Source organism: Camarhynchus parvulus, chromosome 5 (assembly GCF_901933205.1).
Source record: "Camarhynchus parvulus chromosome 5, STF_HiC, whole genome shotgun sequence".
NCBI lineage: Eukaryota > Metazoa > Chordata > Aves > Passeriformes > Thraupidae > Camarhynchus > Camarhynchus parvulus.
Genome location: NC_044575.1, coordinates 8,776,254 through 8,799,154, shown reverse-complemented (window position 1 = coordinate 8,799,154; position 22,901 = coordinate 8,776,254). Strand labels below are relative to the sequence as shown.

The 22,901-nt window shown below is 59.8% G+C and overlaps 3 protein-coding genes across 3 annotated transcripts; 1 reads left to right on the top strand and 2 right to left on the bottom strand.

Moving 5' to 3' along the window:
• The first annotated feature begins 1,943 nt into the window (after positions 1 to 1,943).
• On the top strand, positions 1,944 to 3,354 carry APLNR (apelin receptor). The gene has a single exon (XM_030949669.1). It carries the CDS (start codon positions 2,029 to 2,031, stop codon positions 3,142 to 3,144), a length of 1,116 nt encoding a protein of 371 aa, XP_030805529.1. The 5' UTR covers positions 1,944 to 2,028; the 3' UTR covers positions 3,145 to 3,354.
• Positions 3,355 to 7,029: 3,675 nt separating this feature from the next.
• On the bottom strand, positions 7,030 to 9,223 carry LRRC55 (leucine rich repeat containing 55). Its single transcript, XM_030949891.1, is given in 4 exon segments — positions 7,030 to 8,487; positions 8,573 to 8,936; positions 8,938 to 9,052; positions 9,054 to 9,223. Coding segments are annotated over 4 exon segments (885 nt in total). The 3' UTR covers positions 7,030 to 8,251.
• Positions 9,224 to 12,294: 3,071 nt separating this feature from the next.
• Positions 12,295 to 22,660, bottom strand: LOC115904501 (inner centromere protein-like). Its single transcript, XM_030949930.1, has 20 exons — positions 22,616 to 22,660; positions 22,364 to 22,502; positions 22,142 to 22,255; positions 20,356 to 21,038; positions 19,345 to 19,396; positions 18,797 to 18,830; positions 18,453 to 18,552; positions 17,847 to 17,934; positions 17,222 to 17,357; positions 17,059 to 17,151; positions 16,938 to 16,949; positions 16,377 to 16,486; positions 16,140 to 16,251; positions 15,389 to 15,484; positions 15,032 to 15,156; positions 14,775 to 14,853; positions 13,841 to 13,948; positions 13,546 to 13,632; positions 12,824 to 12,980; positions 12,295 to 12,482 (listed from the first exon to the last, which is right to left on the bottom strand). The coding sequence occupies exons 2-20, from the start codon at positions 22,492 to 22,494 to the stop codon at positions 12,295 to 12,297; spliced, it is 2,505 nt and encodes an 834-aa protein (XP_030805790.1). The 5' UTR covers positions 22,495 to 22,502; positions 22,616 to 22,660.
• Between the last annotated feature and the right edge of the window lie 241 nt (positions 22,661 to 22,901).

Sequence of the window (22,901 nt, the reverse complement as noted above, 5' to 3'; positions counted from 1 at the left end):
GCCCTCCCCCCGCTGCAGATAGCGGGGCTCCTTATCAGCCCCACGGATTCCTTATCAGCCCAGCCCTGGCCACCCACCACCACAAACCCAGCCTGGGGGGGCTCTGTCCCCGGCGCCGAGACCAAGGGACCCTCTGGGTGGCACCGAGGGCGAGGCACCCCAGCTTCCAGGACAGCGAAGGGGTCAGCGGGACGCTCAACCCGCAGTTTTTGGAAAGGAAAGAGACTGGAAACGGATTCGTGAGCGGCGGCTGGAAATGGATACTTGCGCCGTGTTCCAATTAGGACACAGATAGCTGGGTGTGTTACTAATAGTCATTAATAGAACTGCTCATTAGCGGTCCTGCTCATTAACGGGGCTCCGGCCAGGGCGGGAGCGGCCCGGGGAGCCTCGCTGCGATCCCGGAGGGCTCATTAGCAGCGCCGGTGTTTCCCCGTTAATGATGCTAATTAGAGGAAAGGCTCGAGCCGCGTCTGTGCTGGGGACTGCGGGGTTCCGGCCCTTCTTCATTCCAGCTTGGGATGTGAGCCGGAACTGGGCACCCTCGCTGTTCTGCCATCAGTCTCAGCAGTTCCTGGCTTTCATACCTCTCTCCCCACATGCCAGCTGTCCCGGCACTGAGATACGGGATCGCTCCTTATCTCCAGCCTGGTTTGCTCTCCCGGCTGACGCTGCAGCTCTGGGTGTCTGGTTTGGTGCCCCCACCCCCGGGGTCCCCGAATTTGCACCCCCATTTACTGAGCCCTTTCCCCCCTACATCACTCTGTCTCATTTTGGAGGCTCCTGTGAGCTCTCCCCCGGCCCTATTTCAGCCACTGAATTCCCCCCACAGCCCCTCCTTCACACCTCTTTGCTGGTAGAAGGGCTCCACTGAGCCGGTGGGGGGTCCCGGGGGCTCTGTGTCCCCCCACCAACCTCCATCCCTGCACTGGGGTGTTAAACCTGCCCCTTCCCACAGCCCATCCCGTGCTTAATCCCCCCCTACAGCCCCAGCCCAGCCCCCTCTGCGTGTCCCGGGGGATTTGGGGCTCTTCAGACCTCACTCTGCAAAGTCCCGCTCGGCTTCTTCGTTTATTTTCCCCAGAGCTGGAACTGTGAGAATTCAGTCCCAGCGGGACAATCTCAGACCGCCTCGGGGGGCTTCCCTCCTCCCCCCAGTGTTTATTTGTGGGGTGGGGGGAAGTTTGTTCCCTCTCGGCTCCGCGTTGCTGCTCCATCAGCGACCCGCGGAGCTGGGACACACCGAGAGCTCCGGTGGCAGCCGGTCCTGCGGCAGCTGCTGCCCTAAAATGGTCATTTTACAGCGTGGGGGGTCCCAGAACCCCCCTCCCCGCCCAGGATTTTTGGTAAATGTATAAATCTCCTCGGCACGTTGTGCTCAAAGTGGGGCCCCGGCGCTGGGGCCCCCCCCGGAGCCACCGCTGTGTGCAAAGCTGGCAGCAAAACGGGGAATCCCGAGTGCCAAATGCAAAATGCCTGATGCAAAATGCCAAATGCCAAATGCACACCCTCCCCCCGCAGTGCCACTCCCTCCAATGTGACACCAACCCCCAGAGCGACCCCCCGGCCGCCAGGTGCCCGATGTGACACTGCCCGTGCGAAATGCAGCCCCGATGTGCGACACCCCGGCGCTGAATGCGGCACCCCGAGGCGAAACCCCAAATGCTGGCCGGAGCCCCCCCGGTCCCGAGCTCCCCAGAGCCGGATCCCAGCCCCGAACGCCGCCGTGGTGGGCGACCAAACCCCGCGGGCGGGGCGAGGCCGGGGTTATCTCGGGGGTCGGCGCGTTGACACGCGGGTGAGAGCTCGGTAAAACCCCCCGGGCAGGAGCCAGATGGAGGTGGGGGGAGCTGTGAAGTTTCCCACGGGGGCTCCCCCCGGCCCTGCCTCCTGCCCTGTCCTGCCCGTCCCCTCCAGGAGGAGGGCGGGGAGGAGGAGGAAGGGGAGGTAACGCGGTGGGACTCGCTCCGGGGCCGCAGGAGCGGGTGAGCCCGGGATGAGCTGAGCGGAGCGGAGCCCAGCGCCGCGATGGAGGAAACGACGGACGCCTACACCTACGGCTTCGATAACGATACGGACTGCGAGTACGCCGAGTGGGGCCCCTCGCTGGCCCTGCTGCCCACCATCTACCTGCTGGTCTTCCTGCTGGGCACCACCGGCAACGGGCTCGTCCTCTGGACCATCTTCAAGGGCGGCCGCGACCGCCGGCGCTCGGCCGACACCTTCATCGCCAACCTGGCCGTGGCCGACCTCACCTTCGTGGTCACCCTGCCCCTGTGGGCCGCCTACGCCTGGCTGGGCTACCACTGGCCCTTCGGCACGGCCGCCTGCAAGGTCAGCAGCTACCTGGTGTTCGTCAACATGTACGCCAGCGTCTTCTGCCTCACCGGCCTCAGCTTCGACCGCTACCTGGCCATCGTGCGGCCGCTGGCCACGGCCAAGCTGCGCTCGCGGGTCAGCGGGCTGGTGGCCACGGTGGCGCTGTGGCTGCTGGCCGCCCTGCTGGCCCTGCCCGCCCTGGTGCTGCGGCGGGCGGCCGCGATCGGCGGGGACACCAAGATCTTCTGCTACATGGACTACGGGGACCTGGCGGCGCAGGGGACGGAGGGCGCCTGGGAGGTGGGGCTGGGGCTCTCCTCCACCGCCCTGGGCTTCGTGGCCCCGTTCGCCGTGATGCTGACCTGCTACTTCTTCATCGCCCGCACCGTGGCCACTCACTTCCGCCGGGAGCGGGCCGAGGGGCCCCGCAAGCGCAAGCGCCTGCTCACCATCATCACGGTGCTGGTGGCCGCCTTCGGGGGCTGCTGGCTGCCCTTCCACCTGGTCAAGACCCTCTACGTGCTGATGGACCTGGAGGTGCTGCCCTGGTCCTGCGCCCTCCACACCTTCCTCAACAACCTGCATCCCTACTGCACGGGCATCGCCTACATCAACAGCTGCCTCAACCCCTTCCTCTACGCCTTCTTCGACCCCCGCTTCCGCCACGCCTGTGCCGCCCTGCTCTGCTGCCGGACCCCCGGTCCCGGCCCCGAGCGCTCCGCCAGCTACTCCTCGGGGCACAGCCACCCGCCCGGCGGCAAGGGGGGCCCCGGCCCGGGGGGCAAGCTGGACCCCGCCACCCAGGAGACGCTCTTCCGCTCCTGAGCGCCTCCCCGACCGCCCCCGGCGCCCCCCGAGCTGGTCTACTCGGGGGGAACACCCCCCTCCGCCTCGCCCCAAAGCCTGGCTTGCTTTGGGGATGCCCCGCTGGAAAGTCCTGCTCGCGGGAAGGGGAAACTGAGGCACAGCCGGGGAGGAGCCCCTGGGGGGCTCAGGAGGGGGCGGCTCTCCCGGCACCCCCAAGGCTTTGTGTTTTGTGACAAATAAATGAATTTTTGGTTAATAAAAAGGAGCAGGGTGTGCGCATTTCCCTCGGGGGGCTGGGGGGATGTGGTGGAAGGGAGGATGGAGGGGTGGGGGTGTGGAGGATGGAGGGTGTCTGTGAGCGAGGGCGCAGTGTGTGTGTGTGGGGTGTGTGCAGTACGGGGCGTCTCTGCCTGGGATGGATTCTCTTGGTCTCTTCTTCAGCAACACTTTGGGAAACGCAGGAAAACCTCCATCCCAACCCTTCGGGGCATTGCAGCACCGGGGTGGGGGTGTATGACCCCGTGGGGTGGGCACCTGCCTGCCCCAGCCCCCCAGCCGTGATTGTATCAGGCGGCAGCCTGAAATCCCAAATCCCATTTTGGGGCTTTTTTCCTTATCTGAGGCCGGGACAAGCCGCGGGTGACTCACGCGGGTATGCAAACGGGACCTGGTGCTGTGAAACATCCTAACCTGAGGGATGGGACATGGGACCACCCCCGGGTGCAGATGGGGACCCTCAGGGTATGAAGAGGGACACAGGACCCTCTGGGCATTGATGGGAGGTTTGGGCACTGGACAGGACCCTGGCTCACCCCAACCAAGATTTGGATAAGCCAGCAAATGGCTCCTGTCCCATTTCCCCCCTCCCAGCCCCCGCCATTTCCTGAGGCTCTGCTCGAAATAAATCTTCCCCCTATTTGCTATTTACATCCTTCATTTATCGGTGATGAACTATGCTATCTCCTCAGCCTTTGTTCTCTCTTGGAAAGGATGCGGCATCATTACTGGGTTCCTTGGGATGCTTCCCGTCAGGGGAGCTGCCTCCGCCTTCCTGCCGGCCCCCACCGTGTTTGGGGGCCACCGCCTGGGGTCTCCCCGTGTGGGGACAGTCCTTTGTCCAGAGAGAGGGAACAGAGGGGGTGGCCTGGGGCTGGGGACTGCACAACCTCCCAGCTGGAGGGGTGGGAGCCTCCCTGAGGGTTTTGGGGACTTTCCAGATGGATCTGGTTTGGTCTAAGGGTTGTGGGGGCTTGAGGGGCGGGAATGTTGCATCCAGGGACATGTCCCAAAGTGTGTTTACATTCCAGTGCCATCCGGGCTCCCTCAGCCTGGAGAGACCCCTGGATATCTCTCATCCATCTGTCGATCCAGCTGTACATCCATCAGTCCAACAATCCCCTCCTCCATCCATCCATCCATCCATCCATCCATCCATCCATCCATCCATCCATCCATCCATCCATCCATCCATCCATCCATCCATCCATCCATCCATCCATCCATCCGTGGGTTAATGGCTTTGGGGTTACAGGGGCGTGTCTGGCTTGATGGTTGGACTTCATCATAAAGGTCTTCCAACCTTTGTGATTCTACTATTTTTCCCTTGTCTCCCTCCCTTTGCCCATCCCTCCATCCCACCCTCCTCCTCTCCCTCCATCCCTCCACGACCCCCAGACACCCCAGCCCTGTGGGGGTGTCGGCTTTGCTGCCTCCCCCCGTCTGGCTCAGCCGCCAGGCGCGGAAATGGCCGCAGGCACCCGGCCAGCGGAGACGGAGCTGCCGACTTTCTATCCGCGTCTTGGAGATTTCCCTTTCCCTTCCAGGAGGGAAATGTTTGGTTGAGGAGTCCCTGGGGAGAAATGCAGGGACACTCCAGAAAATAACAAGGCCGGAGCTGGGGGTGAGGGGCAGCAAGGCCGGACCACCCGTCGGAAGAAGATAAGGAAGGTGTTGCCTTCCTGAGAGTGCCTGGGGAAGATGAGGAGGGAAGATAGAGGGGGACAGCAGGCACGGGGGGATGGGGAGCATCCTTGGAAAGGATGGCTGGGGAGTGGAGGGTGGTGTGATCCTCGGGGAGCCCTCAAACCCCGCAATGCGATGCCTTGGGGACGCTGCAGGGCCGGGGACCACGGCCAGTGTTCCCCAAACTGTGGTTGTGGGAATGTGACGCTGGGAAAACACATTATTCTGCACACGGAGTAAAAGTGGGCTCCGGGGAAGATGGATGCACCAGGGATAGGAATTGGGGCAAGGATGGGGACAGGTCCCCGCCCCAACTGCAGCTCTCCCCCCCCCCGCTTTTCCAAGCTGCCAAACGGGATGTTCACCCCCCCCGACCTCCCCCCGCCTCGCATCCCGCCCGGGGGTGCCGAAATAATCTGGTGGTGCTAAGGATGTCCCCGGGCGCCCCCTTTGAAGTGACCTCCGTGTTTACAGCCCGGCTCGGGCTCCTTCACACCTCCCGCCCCAAAGCAAACGGGGGGGGGTGGGTGGGGGGCTGCAGCTCCCGTTCGTGCCGGGAAAACTCGGATTTGCCAAAGCCGCGGGAAAGCTTTGGCACCATACCCAGGGCTCTGAAACTTTTGTCACTGTGCGGTGGGAGCGGTGGCTGCCGGCGGTGGCATTTCGGGAGGGCCCGCAATGTGAGGGGACCGCCGAAGGTCTGGTGGGCCCCGTGTGACCCTGCAGGACTGAGGAGGGGACAGAGAGGGAGGACAGAGAGAGGAAAAGGGGTGGAAAAGATGGGGGGTCAGTTTTGGTGGGTGGGGGAGCTTTGGGATGGGAGGTGGGATTGTATTATGTGGATGGATGGATGGATGGATGGATGGATGGATGGATGGATGGATGGATGGATGGATGGATGGATGGATCGGAGGAAGGGAACGATGGGTGCATGGAAAGAGGGATGGCAGGGGTATGCCAGGGTTCGGGGGTGCCCCGGGCTGGGCGCAGGCAGCCACTGCCGGCCGCTGCCCCCACCGCTCCCCCGGCGCGGCCGGACACGGCACAGCTGCTGCCCGACCTCTGGGCTCCGGCCAGGCGGGACGGGGCCCGCGTCCCCCCGCCCGCCCCGAGGGGGTCCCGGGGAGGGGGGGACGCGGAGGTGACCCAGCGGCCACAGCTGGGCCCCGCCGGGGCCGGGAGATGCTGCCGGAGGAATAACAGGAAGCGCTGGAGGGAAGAGCGCGGCTGATGCCTTCTGCAGGCTGCGGGACGCTGCCTGTGCCCGCTGAACGCACCCGGGTGTCTGCCGCACACATGTCCCTGTCACACACACACAGTGTCCCCCCACACGCACCTCCCTGTCACACACACACAGTGTCCCCTCACACGCACGTCCCTGTCACACACCCGTGTCCCCCCGCCACGCGTGTGTCCCGGCCCCGGCTGCGCTGACACTCTTTATTGTCGAGGTTTGGCGCTGAAAAAGTGCCCCGTGGTACAAAACCCGCGGTTACAAAACGTACAAAGAGCAGGGTCGGGGGGGAAGAGAGGAAAAGGAAAGGAAAAGAAAGGAAAAAGGGAAAGAAAAGGGGAAAAAGAAAAGAAAAAAAAAAGAAAAAGAAGAAAAGAAAAGAAAAGAAAAGAAAAGAAAAGAAAAGAAAAGAAAAGAAAAGAAAAGAAAAGAAAAGAAAAGAAAAGAAAAGAAAAGAAAAGAAAAGAAAAGAAAAGAAAAGAAAAGAGAAAAGATCTAAGAAGACAAGGGGAGAAAGGAAAGGAAGGGAAGGGAAAGGAAAGGAAAGGAAAGGAAAGGAAAGGAAAGGAAAGGAAAGGAAAGGAAAGGAAAGGAAAGGAAAGGAAAGGAAAGGAAAGGAAAGGAAAGGAAAGGAAAGGAAAGGAAAGGAAAGGAAAGGGATAGAGAAACAACAAAATCAAAAGACAAGGAGAAACAAAAGAGAAGGAAAATGAAACATAAATATAAATACAAAAAGAAAAGGATGAGGTGAGGCAGAGGAAGGAGCTGGTGGGATGCAGGTGGATGCTCCATGCCCATGTGGTTGGTCCTGGGGTGCAGGAGTTGTGGGAGGTGCAGGGGGTGTGGAGCAGGGGTGTTCTTGGACTCACTGAAAGGAAAATAATAAAACCCCAGACAAAATAGAGAAGGCAGAGGCCAAGTTCCCTTTCCTGGGGGCAGTGCTGGGGCTGGGGTGCAACAGGAGCCCTTTTGGGGTGGGCTGGGGTTAAACCAAACCCCCCTCCCCATGCACTCAGCCTCCATGGGGGACACGGGAAGGGACAAAGCAGCCCCCAGGTGACCCCAGCCCCGCTCCCCACTGATGTGCTCCCACAGTGACAGGGTGACACAGACACCAGGGACAGGTGACACAGGCACTGGGGACATGGCTGTCCCGGCTAGACAGAGGGTCGTTGGCTTTCTGCTTTTTTTTTTTTTGCCCTTTTTTAGAGCTCCTTCCACCTCCCAAACCTCCCCCAGGGTGGGCAGTGCTGGTGCCCGGGTTGGCCCCGAAGAGGAGGCAGATGTCATCTGTGGGAGATGCAGTCCCTGGAAGGTGCCATCCTTGGGAGATCCCATCCCCTGGAGATGTCAGAGCCCATCCCACTGCCAGGCTTGGTGGTCCCAGGGCTGTTCCAGCACATCCTGATGTCACCAGCAAGGTGCAGGCATGCCCTGGAATGGTGGTGACGAGCTGGGTGTCAGCAACGCTTCCTGCCCCCCTGGATTTTTGGGGAGGTTGGAGAGTGTGCAGGATTTGGGGGGCTCCAGCGGTGCTGCTTTGGGGCTGAAACCAAGGATTTCCTCCATGACCCCAGGAGAGTGGCCGTGGTTCCCAAGAAACACACACTTTGTCCTCTGTCTCTCCCAGGCAGAGGTGGGGGGGTCCCCAGGGGATTCCCAAATCGCTGCCTCAACCAGTCCTGGGCAGTGGGAACAGCACAGGAGGGGGTCCAAGCTCATGGTGATGGGGGGTGCAAAAACTCCCCACTTTGGGGCAAAAGGAAGCAGGGCTGTCCCCTGGTGTCCCCAGCGTCTCGAGGGCCACCCCGGCATGGGGGGCCGCAGGAGGGGACGCGGACAAGGCACAGTCTGGTGTCCCCGCGGGGGCGGCCGGGCCGGGGGGTGGCCGGGGCGGGGGTCAATCGGCGGTGGTGGCAGTGGCGGTCCCTAAACGTCCTCGTCCTCGCTGGCCTTGCTCCAGCGGTGGCAGCAGTTGGCCGTGATGCCCAGCAGGAAGTTGGTGGCCACCGAGGCAATGGAGACGACGAAGCCGACGAAGGCGATGAAGAGATAGTCGTCGAGGGTCAGTGTCAGGTGGCAGGCCTGGAAGCTCTCCTCCGTCAGCGACAGCAGCGGGGCCCCCGCCACCTCAGGGGGAGCCCAGCACTCCGCCTGCTGCGAATCTGCGGGATGGAAGGATGGAGATGGCGTCAGCCCGGCCGCCGGCCTCTGGGCAGTACGGGGCGCGGGGGTCCCGGCGGCACCTACCCGAGGAGCAGCGCTGGATGCGGCCCCGCAGCCACTTGAGGAGCGGCTCCATGGCGCAGCCACAGAGCCAGGGGTTGCCCCCCAGGCGCAGCCCCACGAGGCCGGGCAGCCCCTCCAGGGCGTCGAGGCTGAGGGCGGCCAGGCCGCCGTAGCTGAGGTCCAGCTCCCGCAGCTGGGCCAGGCCGCGGAAGGCCTGCGGGTGGACGCGGCGCAGCCCCGGGTTGTGGCTGAGGTCGAGGCGCAGCAGCGCGCTGGCCTCGCGGAACATGTCGGCGGGCACCAGGCTGAAGTTGTTGTAGCTCAGGTCCAGGTGCGCCAGGCGCCGGGCGCCGCGGAACAGCCCGGCCGGCAGCGCCGCCAGCGAAGTTGTTGCGCAGGTCGAGGGCGCGCAGCTGCCCGTAGCAGCCCAGGTAGCCCGGCGGGATGCTGGCGATGCGGTTGTGGGCCAGGCTCAGGTTGCCGGTGTCCAGCGGCAGCTCGGGGCACGGAGAAGAGCCGCTGCCCGCTGCAGTCCACCGCCTGCCCGCGGCAGCTGCACAGCACCGGCAGCCAGCGCCCGCCGCCGCCGCCAGCGCCGGCCGCCGCCGCCAGCAGCCAGGGGCCCAGCAGCATGGCTCGTGGCCGCGGCCCTCACGGGGCGCCGGGGGCCATCCCGCCCCGCCACGCCGAGGGCTGCCGGCGGCCGCCGCTGGGCCGGGCTGGCGGCGGTCACGGCGACGTTCCCGGCATCCCGGCGGCATCCGGGGTAACCGCCAACCCCTCCGGGGCACCGGCGGGGCCGGCGTCGGGCCGTCACCAGCCGCCTGCGAGGAAGAGCAGAGGGGGGAAGCCGTGCCGGCCGCACGCCCCGCCGGGGGGGCCGCCGCTGCTGCAGCCCGGCGTGGCCTCTGGGCCACCCACAGCCTCCCCGTGCCCCCCGGGCCAGGATCGCTCCTCCAAGCATCCCCCCGGGGTTCCAGGCAGAAAAGGCCCCCCCAGTCCTGCTGACCTTGTCCAGCCCATCTTGGCTGGTGGTGGGCAGAGCAGAGGTGCTGCTCCACGGCACCCCGCCAGCCCCCCGCCACCACGAGCTGAGCCCGGCGCCAGGGACACCCTCCCCGCCTCTCTCCCGGGGGAAGATCCCCATTCCCAATACCCACCGGGGTCCCCCTAGGCCTGCCCTCGCCCCCCACCACCTGACCGTGTCTGCTCCATCCTCCCTCGCCAACACCCCCAGCTCCATCCTCTCCCACCGGCCCACCTTACCCCGGTCACTCCCATCCCCACAGCGCCCCGAGCCCTCCGGTGAGGCCGGGCTGCCCCGGGGTACTCACTGGCCAGGGAGGGAGCAGGGCCTGGCTCTCTGCGGTGATGTGGGGGTCCGGAGTGGCGATGTGGGGGGCTCCAGACGGTGATGGCGGGGTCCCCGGTGGCCGGCCACACCCCGGAGGCCGCCAAGTCGGGAGCTGGGCTTCGGCAGCGGTGGCCAAGGCTACTGCGAGCCCAGCGATGGGAGCAGGTCTTTCCCCACCTCCTTCCTCCCCTCCTCCTCCTCGTCCTCCCTTGTCTCTCTCTTTCTCTGTCTCTTTTTTTTTTTTTTCCTCTTTTTTTCCTTAGGGCCAGATACTGACGTGTCGGTGTCTCTTAGCAACTGCCTCCACATCTCTGAGCAACAGGAGAGCGGGATGCGGAGCCGCCGAGCCGGGGAGACAGCGGCGGGCGGAGGTGCCCCCGCCTCAGGGACCCCCTGCCCAGGCCGGGAGACCCGCACCCGCCCGGCCCAGGCACCCGGCAGGGATGGAGCAGGAAGAGGGCTCCATCCTGCTCCCCTGCCCCGATCCCCAGCCCTCCCACTCTCTCCCAGCCCCGGGAAGCATCCTCGTGGGATGGGGTGAATCAGGGGTTCCCAGGCACTGAAAACAGAAACAGATGACGTGGCGGCAGAGGGGAGAAACGAGGCAGCAGGGATCTAAGGGGAGCTCTAGGATCCAAAGGGACTGCTGGGATTCAAGGGGCACTGTCACCCTCCTGTGCTCCTGCTGTGCTCACAGCCCTGGAAAATGCCTCAGGTTGACGTGGATTATTTTGCTTCATGCAAGCTGAAACATTCCCTTTCCCTTCTCCGTTTGGAGGGACACAGTGGGGTCAGCCACCTGCCCCCTCCCACCTGAGAAGGGCCCTTTGGGATCACAGGGATGCCCACGGTTTGCTCCTGGAATGGTGCAACACCATGGCTCCAGCATTTCTAGGAAGGAGGCACTTCCACATCCAGCCCGCCCACGTCTGGGGGATCCCTGCTCGATTCTCTCCTGCTGATTTCATGGAGCTGCTCCTTTTTCCAGCTGGCACTGGAGCTCGATGCCGGTGCTGGGGGGCCTTTTGCTCCCCACATCCCATGGGATGGATCCTCCCTGGTGCGGAGCTGGCAGACAGACGGCACAGCCGCCTCTCCTGGGGTGGCATTAACCAGCACTGCTCCCAGCTCCCTGCAAGCTCCTGGAGCGCGAGGCCCGGGCTCCCAGCGGGCTCCAGGAGCCGAGCAGAGCCAGCGGCAGCACAGACACCTCATTAGCGCTCAGCCCGGAGCCTGGCAGCGCATCCCTGCCAGCAGCTGTTGGCGCCGAGGGTTTTTTCCACTCCCCCACTGTTCCGGGCTCCACTGGCACCAAAGAAACTGGGAAATGGTCCTGACTGGTGCTGGGCTGCAGCAGAGCTCATGTCCTCCTCACCCAATCCCCTGTGGAGGTGGCCATGGGGACATGGTGCTTGTGGGGCATTGTCCCTGAGGAAGCCAGGGGACAAATGCTGTCCTCTGGGGTGGGAAGCAGCCTGGATGTCCTCTCCCCCTTACCCATGGACTCCCTGCCTAATCCCATCCAAAAAGCATTCCTGGGACAAAAGTCCCCTTGGGCGAGCACTGGCTCTGGGACCGAGCACTCCAAGCACTTCCAGTCCCTTTCTGTGGACGAGTGGCAGGACAGCTCTACCTTAGAGCCAGAGCCTTTTCTGTTTCAATCCATCTCTGCTCCCGTCAATCCATGTGCATTCAGGCTTGGGAAAGGAAGAAGGAAGGAGTGGGATGGGTGCAGCGCTGCTGCTGAGGGTGGCGAGGGTCAAAGCTGCCACACTGACAGCTCCCTGGGAAACCATCCCCCCTTCCTCACCCTTCCCAAATCAACCCAGCTCCTGCTCAAGACAGGCTGTCCCACTGATCCTGCCACAACAGGATCCAGAGCTGAGCCTGAGCTTCCTTTTCCCATTAGGAAAAAAAAAAAGGTGAGGAGGCATTAGCCACTGCTTAAATTGTCCAGAGAGATTTTTTTCCAACAGCAGGAAGAAGATGAGTGCACAGGAATTGTTGAAGAAAAAGGAATTGCAGAAAATTAAGACAGTATAGACAAATACATAAATACACTAAATATATAAAAAAGGGTTACAAAAACATTATCCTCTCAGCGATTTAAAAACCTGATCTTCCTTAAAGCAATTTCCAAGCTTCCTTGTGCAAGGGAATATCCTAAGTGAATAGGAAATGAGGCAGACTAGGAAATGGCTCTGGTTGCAGATTAGCAACTGTGATTTCTGCAAGGCAAAAGCAACAGTCACCAAGGTACGGGGAAGGAGACACACCCATTGACTGCTGGGCTTGAATAAACAACTTTATTTCTGTACAAAAGAAGAATACAAAGTTAAAATTGTCAATACAGGGCAAGTAGAACACAGAGCCTGGAAACCACCTTGGTTCAGCTCTGGAAGGAGCAGGAGGGGCCGGGCGGGGAGTGCCACACAGCCGAGCTGGTGCGCTTGAAGTAGCGGGGTTTGCTCTTGTAGAAGATGTCCTCCAGCTTGGGGCTGGGGATGGCCCCGAACAGCGCGTCCAGGTCCACCGGGTGGTAGTACTGGTGCACGATGGCCTGCTGGAGCTGCGCCCCTGCGGGAACAAGGGGAACAGCGCACGGCTGCAGGCCCGCGGGAGCGGCACTCCCCGTCCCCTCTGAGAGCCACCGGCCGGGCAGGAGGGGTGGGACACGTCCCACTGCCACCACACCCCGCTTCTCCTCAGGAGCTGGGGCTGTGCCCCCTCTCAGAGGGCTCTGGTTTCACCTCAGCCCATGAGAGCTCACAGGAAGCGGTGCTGATCCCCTCAGCACACAGAGCTGGGAGCTGCCAGAGGGGCACACACTCCTGGACCGCACTCTGGGATGGCTCCAAGCAAGGCTGGAAAGCTCCAGGGCAGGAGGGAAAGGAAGCTAGCCCAGAGCTGGCACCTACCATCAGCCCAGGCAGGGATGGGCTTCCGAGGGTTGCTCTCATCATCTGTGGAGTCGTCGCTGTTCAGATCCAGCCCGTAGCTGTTCTCATTGGCCGGGGGCGATGCCGGTTCCTGAGCACCCTCCAGGGACCCGAGGCAGGATGTGGAGAGGGATTTCTGAAACCACAGAAAGCAGTGACGAGCAAGGGGAGCAGCACTTCCACGGCTGGGATGGCCACCAGAGCCCCAAAGTGCTCAAATCCTGAACCAACACAAAACCATCACTGGGCTCCGTGCCTTGACACCTGCTCCTAACACTCTCTCCCTTCCTGCTTTCTGTGGAAAAACCTGGGAAAGGCACACTGTGCATGTCCCAGCACTCAACTTTCCACCTAAACCCTTCGGTTTTCTCTCGCCGGAGCTCTGACACAGCCGGCACGGAGCCCACAGCAGATTCCCGGCAGAGACAGCGTTGCATCCCAGCTCCGAGCAGCCTCTCCTGCCGCTCTGCCCATGGAAGAAGGCTCCGCATCTGCCGCTGGCACAAGCCGGGCTGCCCAGGGCCGCTCCCACCGGGACGTCGCCTCAGGCCCTGCTGCCCTCCCGTGGCCGCTTCCAGCATCTTTTCCGCCTCCAGCCACTTGTTTTTCCAGCTGCTCCTCCGTGCCATGGCTGTGCCGCGGGGGACAGTAGCCACAGCAGGCGGGAGCCACCCGAGGGTTGTGCCGGGGCCAGGGCTCACCTTGACGGTCTTGTTCGGCCACGTCCCAGGGGCTGCTGGTGGAATGGGTTTTTTCTCCTCTCTCGGCTGCTGCTGACCGTCAGCCTCCTGTAAGACAAGGGAATGAAGTCATTCCTCACGCACACAGAACAAGCTCTGACACAGAGCTGTGTTCTCGGCAGCAGCTCTGGCAACATACACCCCTCAGTGCCTCTGTGGCTTCTTCTGCAGAAATAACCCCAAATCCAAGACTGCCAGATAAAGCCAAACCTGTCTCTGCTCAGGTCCAGCCTGGCTCTTTGGAGCCCACACTCACCCTCTCTGCTTGGAGCCAGACGTTAAGAGCTGGGAAAAAGGATTCTGGTGGCTCATATCTTTTCTCCAGCCCAGGCCAGAGAGGCAGCTTTTTGGAACTTTCTTTCCCCTAGTAAAGAGGAAAAAATTAACTGCTGATTTTTCTTTTTGACCCAAACCATTTCTCCAAGAGTTTCCCTTCCTGTGCAGCTCATCCATTTTCTCCTGCCTGGAAAAGCTTTGCCAGACTCATTCTGGTCCTCCTGCTGGCAGCACAGGAAGGATTCAGACCTTAAATTAAATTTATACAGCACAAAAGAGTCCAAGTGCCAGGGACTGAGGGAAGGTGCAGCAGGAGCCCACACAGGAGGAAGAATTGATCCTGAAGAGGAAGAACCATTTGGGGCATTGATTTTTCACTAATGAAGCAATGAATTTAAGAGTAGAGAGTGAAAGCAAATGTTAATGTGATATTTCAAGACCAACAACCCTGACTTAAAGCTCCGGTGTTCTTTGTGTGAGTGCAAATGAAGTGACACAGAGCCATGTGGCACCCGAGGTTTGGGGGTCACATCCTTTGGGCACAATGAAGAAATGTGGCAGTAAAACATTAATAAATCTCTAATTTCCACTAGAGATTTCCTAAAATCTCTAATGGTGAGCCTTCTCACCATTGGTTTCAGGATCAGTGAGTGTTCTTTGAAGTGTTCTTCCAAGTGCCATTTCATGACTGTCCCCATACCATGATAGGGCTGAGGGCTCACCTGTGAGCCAGGGAAGCCCCAGCCCATGGCTTGTTCCTGCACAGCACCTCAGTACAATAACTATCATTAGTTTTATTGTATTTGATCCTCTAAACAACATCCCAGCAACGCAGCACTTGCAAAACACCTAATGCTGAGCCCAGTCTGTGTGCTGTGTGTAGAGAAGCTGCCCCCAGAACACTCCAACCCCACCTTGGTGGCCTTGCCAGCCAATGCTGCTGGCTCCTGCTGTGCTTGGGGGCGCTTCTCCTTCCCTCGCTGTTTGGGATGCCTGGGGGAAAAGAAAGGACTTAGAGAGGGAAGCACGCCTAGCTGTCCCTCACCCTCTCACAGCCTCCTCCCCCAACCTCCAGGCAGCCCCAGAGCCCAGGTGCAACATCACATTTACATCCACTGCTTCCCCACAGCTGTGGCCAATTCCCTTCTCCAGGACAGGCACCAGCTCGCACCTCTCCTTTGCTTGTCCCAGCTGTTTCTGCTCCAGAAGGTTCTTCAGTTCCAAAACTGTTTTCCCTCTTTCCTTCACTTCATCCTCTCTTCTTTTCTGCAGCGGTTCTTGCTGCTCATTTTCCTCCTGAAGAAACAAGGGGAAAACCCTGCAAGGCTCCAGCAGTTGGAATGTTTCTCCCTTGTGCCCCAACCCAACATCAGGTGCCTGGACAGAAATCTGGCAGCCCAGACCAGACCCCAAAATCTCTGCAGAAGCAGGCAGTGACCTGTCCCTATCCCACCAGCCACACCAATACAGCAGGTCCCTGCTGTCCCTGTCCTTTCCCATGCGCAGGAGGGTCCTGAGTTGCTCTTACCCCTCTCAGGGCTTTCTGCTTCTGTGCCTCTGCTTCCCCGTGTTTCTTGGACCCTTTCCTCTTGCTCCGCTCCTCTGCCACCTTCTCTTCCCTCACCTGTGAGGTGTGCAACTGGGAAAGCCAAACCTGTCAGCTCCAGTGCTCCAAGGACACACTTCACAGCCTTGGAGGGAGGTCTGCAGCTTGGGATATCCCAGATCCTAAGGAGACTGAGGGCCCAGCAGTGAGTGCGCATTTGTCCACTCAGGGTTTGGGAAGGGCTGAAAGGAACATGACTCCTTGTTTTCCAAAGCTGACCTTTCCAAAGGTCCCTTCAGTCCAGCCCAAAATGAGCAGCCAGGCTTCACCCAGAGGCTGCTCAGGCTCTGGGCCCTCAGGCACAGCTCCCTCAGCCCTTCAAAGCCATTACACAGCAGCAGCACTGCCAGCAGGCCAGCCTGCCCCCCCAAAAAGGGCCAGGTCAGGCTCTGAAACCCAAACCTGACCCAAATGCACCCCCCTACTGAGTCACACGCTCCAGTCCAAGCATGTGGGCCAGGTGAGGCTGTCACCTGCAGGGCTGTGCCGCATTCCCTGAACGCAGAGCGGCATGAACAGGGCCTGTCCCAACAGGAATGTGCAGAGGGATGGAGAACAAAAGCCTCCCCTTGTCAGAAGGAATTCTGGTATGCATGGAGCTTGTCAGGGCCTTACTCACACCTCCTGGTCTCATAGCTCTCACAGAGGCCCAAAGCCCACTCAGCCTTCTCACCTTCTCATCACTCTGCAGGATCTTCTGCTCCATCCGCTTTTTCTTCTTTTCCTCCATCTGTTCCGCACGCTCTCGTGCCTGCAGGGCCTTCCTCAGGCGCTCTTCCCTCTTCCTGGGCAGCGTGGGCAAGAGGGGCCCATCAGCCCTGCCTGCTCCCAAAGCACTCATTCCAAGGGGGAAGGACAAGACAAGCCTGTGCTGACCAAGGAAAGAGCAGGGGAAAGGAGCCCAACTCACTGCTTCATTTCTGCCTGACGCTGTCTCTTCTCCTCCTCCACTTTCTTCTTCCTCTGTTCCTCAGCCTCCTGCTTCTTCCGGAGGTTCTCCAGTCTCTGCCTCTCCTTCTCCTGAGGGGAGAAGAGCTCAGACTGTACCAGGTGCTGGGGGCTGTGTCTCCCCTCAGGCAGCCTGGTACATGCAGTCACTGTTGGAGTCATTCACCTGGACACTGGGATGGGGAGACAACACATATTTGGCAACAGGGATTATCCAATGCAAGCAGAGGTACAGAAGGAACAACCTCAGTCATTCAGCTGCAGAGAATATCTTTAGAAAAGAACAGCACACCCCTGCTGTAGGTGAACACCTGTCCCAGGAGCCAGGAAAATGGTGGAGAGGCAGCACAGTGCAGCCTGGCTCAGAGGCCAGAAGCTCCCAGCTGTCCCCAGTCCCAGCAGAACACACCTACACAAAGATCCTGTCACCTCACCACTGGTGTGGCCAGAGGGCTGCTGGACATCGGCGTGAGGGGAGAGTGTGGTCAGCGTGTCAGCCCCATGGATAAGGTGCCATACTTACAACAAAGTCTCCCTGCAGAGAAAGGGCATAAAAACACAATTAAAAGTCTGGAAGTAACACCAGAACTCCCCTTCCCAACACATGCAGCCCATTCTCCTCCCACCCCTCAGACATGACGCACCTTCAGGTGGGACCGAGTGGGAGTCTTGCGCTTGATGAAGTCCTTGATGCCACCCCCCTGTCCCTGCAGGAAGTTCTTCAGTGGCCTGACAGCCTGAGGGGAGAGAGGGAGGGAGCTCAGGGCCTGCCTGGGACAGGGGGCACAGGGCTGTGGCACCACTCACCTTGCTGGCTGGAGAGGGGGATGCTGGAGCCTGGTTTGCCGAGGTCTTGTGCTTCTCATCCAAAGGGGAAAGGACCCGGCCCCCCATCTGCTGCCCGTGCCACAGGACACCCAGGGCTTGCTTGCAGCCTTTCATCCTGGTGGCACCAGCAGGAGGGAAGTGAAGTGGCTGGCACACTCCCCACAGGGATTCACTGGCCATTACATCTTTCTCCCAAAACCTCCCCAGCAACACATAGTGAGGAGACACATCAGGTATTCCAGGAGTCAGGTCAGGTATTCCAGACACTCACACAGACCAAAATGACCAGGTCAGTCACTTGCACCTCAGGAGCCCTTGAAGTCACCTCCCAGCTCTGAGCTAACTGTGCTAGGGCACCTCTGCTGGTTTGCGCAGGACCTCAGGTGCTCCTCCCATGCCAGACCCAAACAAGGCTCCAAAAGCCACAAGGGACTTCCAAGACACAGGATCTGGCCAAAGGAAATTTCAGAGCTACCGGAATTTGGGAGAGAAAGGCAGGGAAAGAAGCCCCCCCCCACCCCTTTTCAGCACAAATGACTTAAAATGCTAAACCTGAGTCCTTCCAGACCCCAGGCTCATCCCTGCTCCTTGCAGTGTCTCCTACCACATGCGGGAGGAACTCTCCAGGGGCTTAGCACACTGGGGCTGTTCCTGCCTCTTCTGGGGCTCACTCCTGGGATTTACATGGCTTCCTGTGGAGAAACCTACAGTCAGTACCACATGTGAGGCATCCAGCTCCCTCCAGGGACTGTTTCCTCCATTCCAGCCCCAGCAGCTTATCACATCCTCCAGTTTACAGAGAACAAAATCCCCCACCCCAACTCCTCCTTCTTACTCAGAGGCATGGAAAATAATCAGGACCTCTAAATCTTCACATAATGCGATCCCAGAGGGAAAGGACATGACACTGTGGAAGACTCCAGCTCCAGGAGCTCCTTCCCAAATGCCTCCACTCACCCCTTGCACAGACTGAAGCTGGACAGGGCAGTGTTGGTCTCACAGCTTGGACACATTTACATGTCCTTGCCCACCTAACTGATGTCTCACCTCTTCAGGAGGTCCAAACTTTACCTGGAAAACTTCCTTGGCTGGTCAGAAGTAGCTCCGTTTCAACACAAACCCCTTATTTCCCAGGAATGCTCCCACTGATCCCGAGGTCTGTGTATTCTCAGGGTTTCATGCAAGGAAAGCAAGACCACCCAGAAGTTACCTGCAGCATTCCCTGCCTGCTGCTCCAGAGGGGACAGGTGCTGTGCAGGAGGGCTGGCAGCTCGGGGACTTGTGCTTGGAACAAGGACATCTCCAGGAGCCTGCAGGGAAAGAGGACAAACATTCCCTTAGCACAGCTGCTCCAAAGAACAAGGCTAGCAGGGACCTGCTGCCCTGGAAAAGCCAGCTGCTAGCTCAGCTGGGGTCTGCTTCCCTTCCAGTGAGGGCTGTGCTGGCTCATTTTGGGACATCAGCCACACCCCTGCATCCAGTGACAATCTCAGCAAAGGTGCTCACTCAGCAAGAAGGCATCCACATAGTCTGAGGTTGTTCCTTGGAACTCACCTTCTCCCTCGGGGAATTTGGCTCCAGCTCAGGCCTGTGAAGGAAAAGCTATTTTAATAATTTAAATTCTCTCTGAAGGCGAGTTATAGGTGATGGAAGCAGTGTACGGGACTCGGAGGAAGGTGCAGGTTCCTAAGCACATCCAGAGCCTGTTCCAGCCAGGCACATCAAGGCTGGGCTGTAAATTCCTCTCAGAGACTGTCCCACTGTGCTGCTGAACACCCCATAAACACCTTGGGCCCCAGGAGCAGGAAAGGAGGGAACTCCGACAGCCTTGGGCTGTCCCTTCTCAGAGCAGACCTGACTGGCCACCAGCATTCCAGGGCTAGTAGCAGCCAGGAATTCCAGGAACCCCAGGACACACCACCAGCCACCCCCAGTGAAGGACTTAATCTCACTGTGCCTGAACAGCACAACCTGAAATCTCACCCAGCCCCGGGTGACAACATCTGAGCAGTCCCTGACAAAGTCTGACAGAAAAGCCACCCAGAGTGTGCCCACAGGGAATGCTGGGATCCCTTCCCACCTGCCTTACATGGCAGCCTCACCTTGTGCCACCGGTCACATCTTCTTCCACAAAAGCCTCCAAGGAGCTCTGACCTGCAGAGGAAAGCACAAGTGGAGCTGGGACTTCACTCCCAGGCTCCCAACAGCCACAGGGTGCACATGGAAGAGCTCAGGATTCCTCCCAGGAACATGGATTGCTCTGCTTTCCCCACCAGCACCACACCTCCCTCGAGTGCCACTGAATCTGGAGTGGGCTGGGGAGGCAGAGCACTGAGGCAGCAGCTCTGCTGCCTGCAGCCTGCTCCAGCTGCCTGTGTCACAGCCAGCATTCCCAGGCCATTGGCTGCAGCTCCTGCCTCCCTGCACGCTCTGGTGCAGGGATCCAGGGGGTTTGGGCTGATTCCTGGCTCATTCCACCCCCCCATCACACCCCTTCGCTCCAAGTGTTAGAACAAATGCCTGGATACAGCGTGACTCAAGGCTGACAAAGCTGAATTCCAGAGGCCTCCATGCTCCACCACAGCCCGTTTGCCTGCAGCAGCAATGGTTTTGGAAAGTCCAAAGAGCCAAACCCTGTCAGGAGCAGCAGGAAGAGCTGATACAAGGGATTTGGAGCTACTGGGAATAGCCTGGGCTCCATGACCCCTGTTCCTCTGGTGACACAGCTAGTTTGAGTCTCTTCTATCCTTGCCCAAAAAGCATTTGAGCTCCTTTGCCCACTGCAGCCTAACTTCAGGGCTGCACTTTCAGCCTTATTGATTTTTTGGAGAGTTGGCAGATACCATAAATTAAAGCCCTTCCCCAGGGAATGCAGCAGTCTCTCCCAGTCCAAAGGCACACATGGCTGGAACCAGCCTGGCCACGCTCTTCCACAATTGTGCTTTTTGCCCATTCCCAACCTGTGTACCCCAACTCCCCCTGCTGCAGCAACACCCTGGTTTGAAGCTGCACTCCAGGAGCTCACAAGGACAGGAGACTTGGGGGGAGCTGGAGGCAGGGCCGAGCCTCTCCACACCGCTCCATTCCCACATGGAAGCAGCACAGGGACTCACAGCTCACTCTGCTGGAGGCCGAGGAGGATTCTCGAGCTGCTGCCTTCCTGGCCCTGCTGACGGATCTCCGGATCATGTTCTCCCTCCTGCTGGCCAGGGAGCACTTTTCTGCCAGGGAAGCCCTGTGGCTCTTGCGGGGGGCGCCCAGCCCGCTCCGGCGGCGCGTCCTGGATTTCTGTGCCGCACTTTTACTGGGGGAGTCCTGGAAGAGCAGTGCCTCGAGGCCCTGAGGACATCCATCTCCTTGGAGTGCAGCAGGATCACCATTCTGAGCAGCCTTGGGAGTGGAGGTACTGGCTCTCCTGGGGTCCTGCTCCCCATCCCTTCCTGGCTGTTCAGCCGGGATCCCAGGGATGCCAGGGATGTCCTGGAGCTCGGCTGCGGCCTCCACCTCAGGCAGCTGCTCCCCCAAAACTGCTAGAGGGGCAGCATCACCCCCACCAGCAGCCTGGGGACACTCCTGGCAATCCAAATCTGCCATGGGAACACGTGATTCCTCAGTCTGCTTCCCGGGCAGAGCTGGGAGCTGGGGTGTGATGCCAGCCTGAGATCCCGGAGCACAGCTGGGCACAGACACATCCTGCCCCTCACAGCCAGGGCTCTGGGGCTGCTCCTGGCTCAGGCACTGCTGGGAGTTCAGGCTGGGAGACTGCAGCTTGACACCACTCCTCCTTCTGGATAACCTTAAGGGAAAAGAATTTTGAAGGAAACTATGAAGGAGTCATCCACTGCCAAACAAACACAGTGGGAGGGAAAAGCAAATGGGGTAAAAGTGAAGCTGCAGCTGCTTCTCCACTCCACCATTCCCTCTCACAGCCCTTCCTATCCCTGGGGAGAGGCACATGGATACAGCCCCGATGGGAGCTCACACACAAGGCCTGTGCCACACAGTCAGTCAGGTGTGGAGAAGTGGCAGTGGGAAAGGTGCACCCAGCCCTACATCAAGAGCTGGGTTTAAACCCTGCCCTGGGAGCAGCACATGGCAGGGAACAGCCCCTACAGAGGGACACACAGTGTGTCACCTTCCTGCTGACATCAGCAGCTCTTCCCAAACCAAGTTTAAAGGAGGGAAAACACCAACAGGAGTTAGCTAGGCTGCCCCCCCTGGAGAAGGCATGACCTGAGCACCCAGAGCAGGGCCTGGAGCTCTCCCTACTCTGATCTGCAGTGCTGCTTTTCCTGCTCTCCCTTGCACACACACAAACCTCCCACGCTCCCGCTATTCCTGCTGCTCTCCCCACCCTCCATGTCTGCTTCCTGACAGTCTCCCACCTCTAACTCTTCCTCCTGTGGGCTTCTCACCACAGTCAGCACGATTTTAGTGCCCTAAAACACCAATGGATCAGGTTTGGGCAGCTTTAAAAGTGGCGTGGGCTCTAAGCAAATCACTTGGAATTTCCATTTCAGCCCCTCCATAAACCCTTGGAGTCTCCCTGCCTGCCAACTCAAGACACAGTGCTGGCAACACATCCCTTTCCCAAGTTTTCCAGGCACTGACGCAGAGGCTTAGGGAGTGAAGACCAGGAGCAGCAACCTGAGCCCAAAAGACGAACCCAGTGAGACAAAACACAAATGTTAACAGACAAGAAAATAGAGTGTTTATTATTCTTCAACTATGACCAGAAAAAAAATAGTGAAGGAAAGTGGCCAACTTTATCCCAAACTCTCACCAGAATCAAACAGTGAGCAATCCCAATGTGCCCCTTTGATAACTCAGGGAACGCAGGCACTGTTTTATTTCATCCAAACACCATGAGGCGGAGCCGGAGCAAGCTGACCCACCTACCTCCTCCTGCTCAGCTCCTTGTTTTCCTCCCTCATCCAGGAGGACTGCCTTTTCCTGAGCTTCCTCCTCTGCGATGGCGTTTTGGGCAAGAGCATGGGCTCATCCCTGAAGCTGCTGTAAGGCAGAAGAAGCAGAGCACAGATGGCTTCCCCCACTGCCCGCATCAAACCCCTCACACCCAGCTGGTGTGGCACAGCGAGGTCCCCTCAGGGTGGCCCTTACCTCTTGAGCATCCTCATGCCCTGATCCTCCACCTCCCGCAGCCAGGCCAGGTGCTTGTGCTGGGCGTCGGAGAGGAAGCGGGACAGTCTCTGCCCGCACACTTCCAGCAGCTGCTGGGGACCCTCTGCCATCGCCTCGCCTGGAACACAGAGAGAGAGGACAAGGCTGGGGGGGGGGAAGGGGGGGGGCAGCCTCGACATCCCTCAATGTGGGAAAGAGAGACGCAGGCACCGGGGGAGTATGAACACAGACCGGGATTTAGGCGTTGGGGGACCCCTCCCAAGCTCCCCAGACCCTCCAGAGCTGCCCCGCCTGCCGCCGCCTCGTCCACTCGCCACACCCTCACAGCGTGGCCCAGCCCTTCGCGCCCCTAGGTTATACTCGGTCTCCGCCAATCACAGCGCACACCTCTCAATTGCCGCAGTTTTATTGGTTGATTTGCCCGTCCGTCACGGTCAGCTATTAAAGGAAGCCGCCTGTGGCCCCGCCTCTTCAAGCCCCGCCTCCTGAGCCGAGTCCTCCAGAAGCATAGAGACGG

Excerpts from the sequence above, each read along its gene's own strand:
- LOC115904501 (XM_030949930.1), bottom strand. The coding sequence starts at position 22,494 with ATGGCAGAGGGTCCCCAGCAGCTGCTGGAAGTGTGCGGGCAGAGACTG. Across the intron at positions 17,358-17,846 it reads GAGAGTTCCTCCCGCATGTG|GATGAAAGGCTGCAAGCAAG; the intron begins GTAGGAGACACT and ends TGGTGCCACCAG. Across the intron at positions 17,152-17,221 it reads CCCCCTCTCCAGCCAGCAAG|GCTGTCAGGCCACTGAAGAA; the intron begins GTGAGTGGTGCC and ends CTCTCCCCTCAG.
- APLNR (XM_030949669.1), top strand. The coding sequence starts at position 2,029 with ATGGAGGAAACGACGGACGCCTACACCTACGGCTTCGATAACGATACG.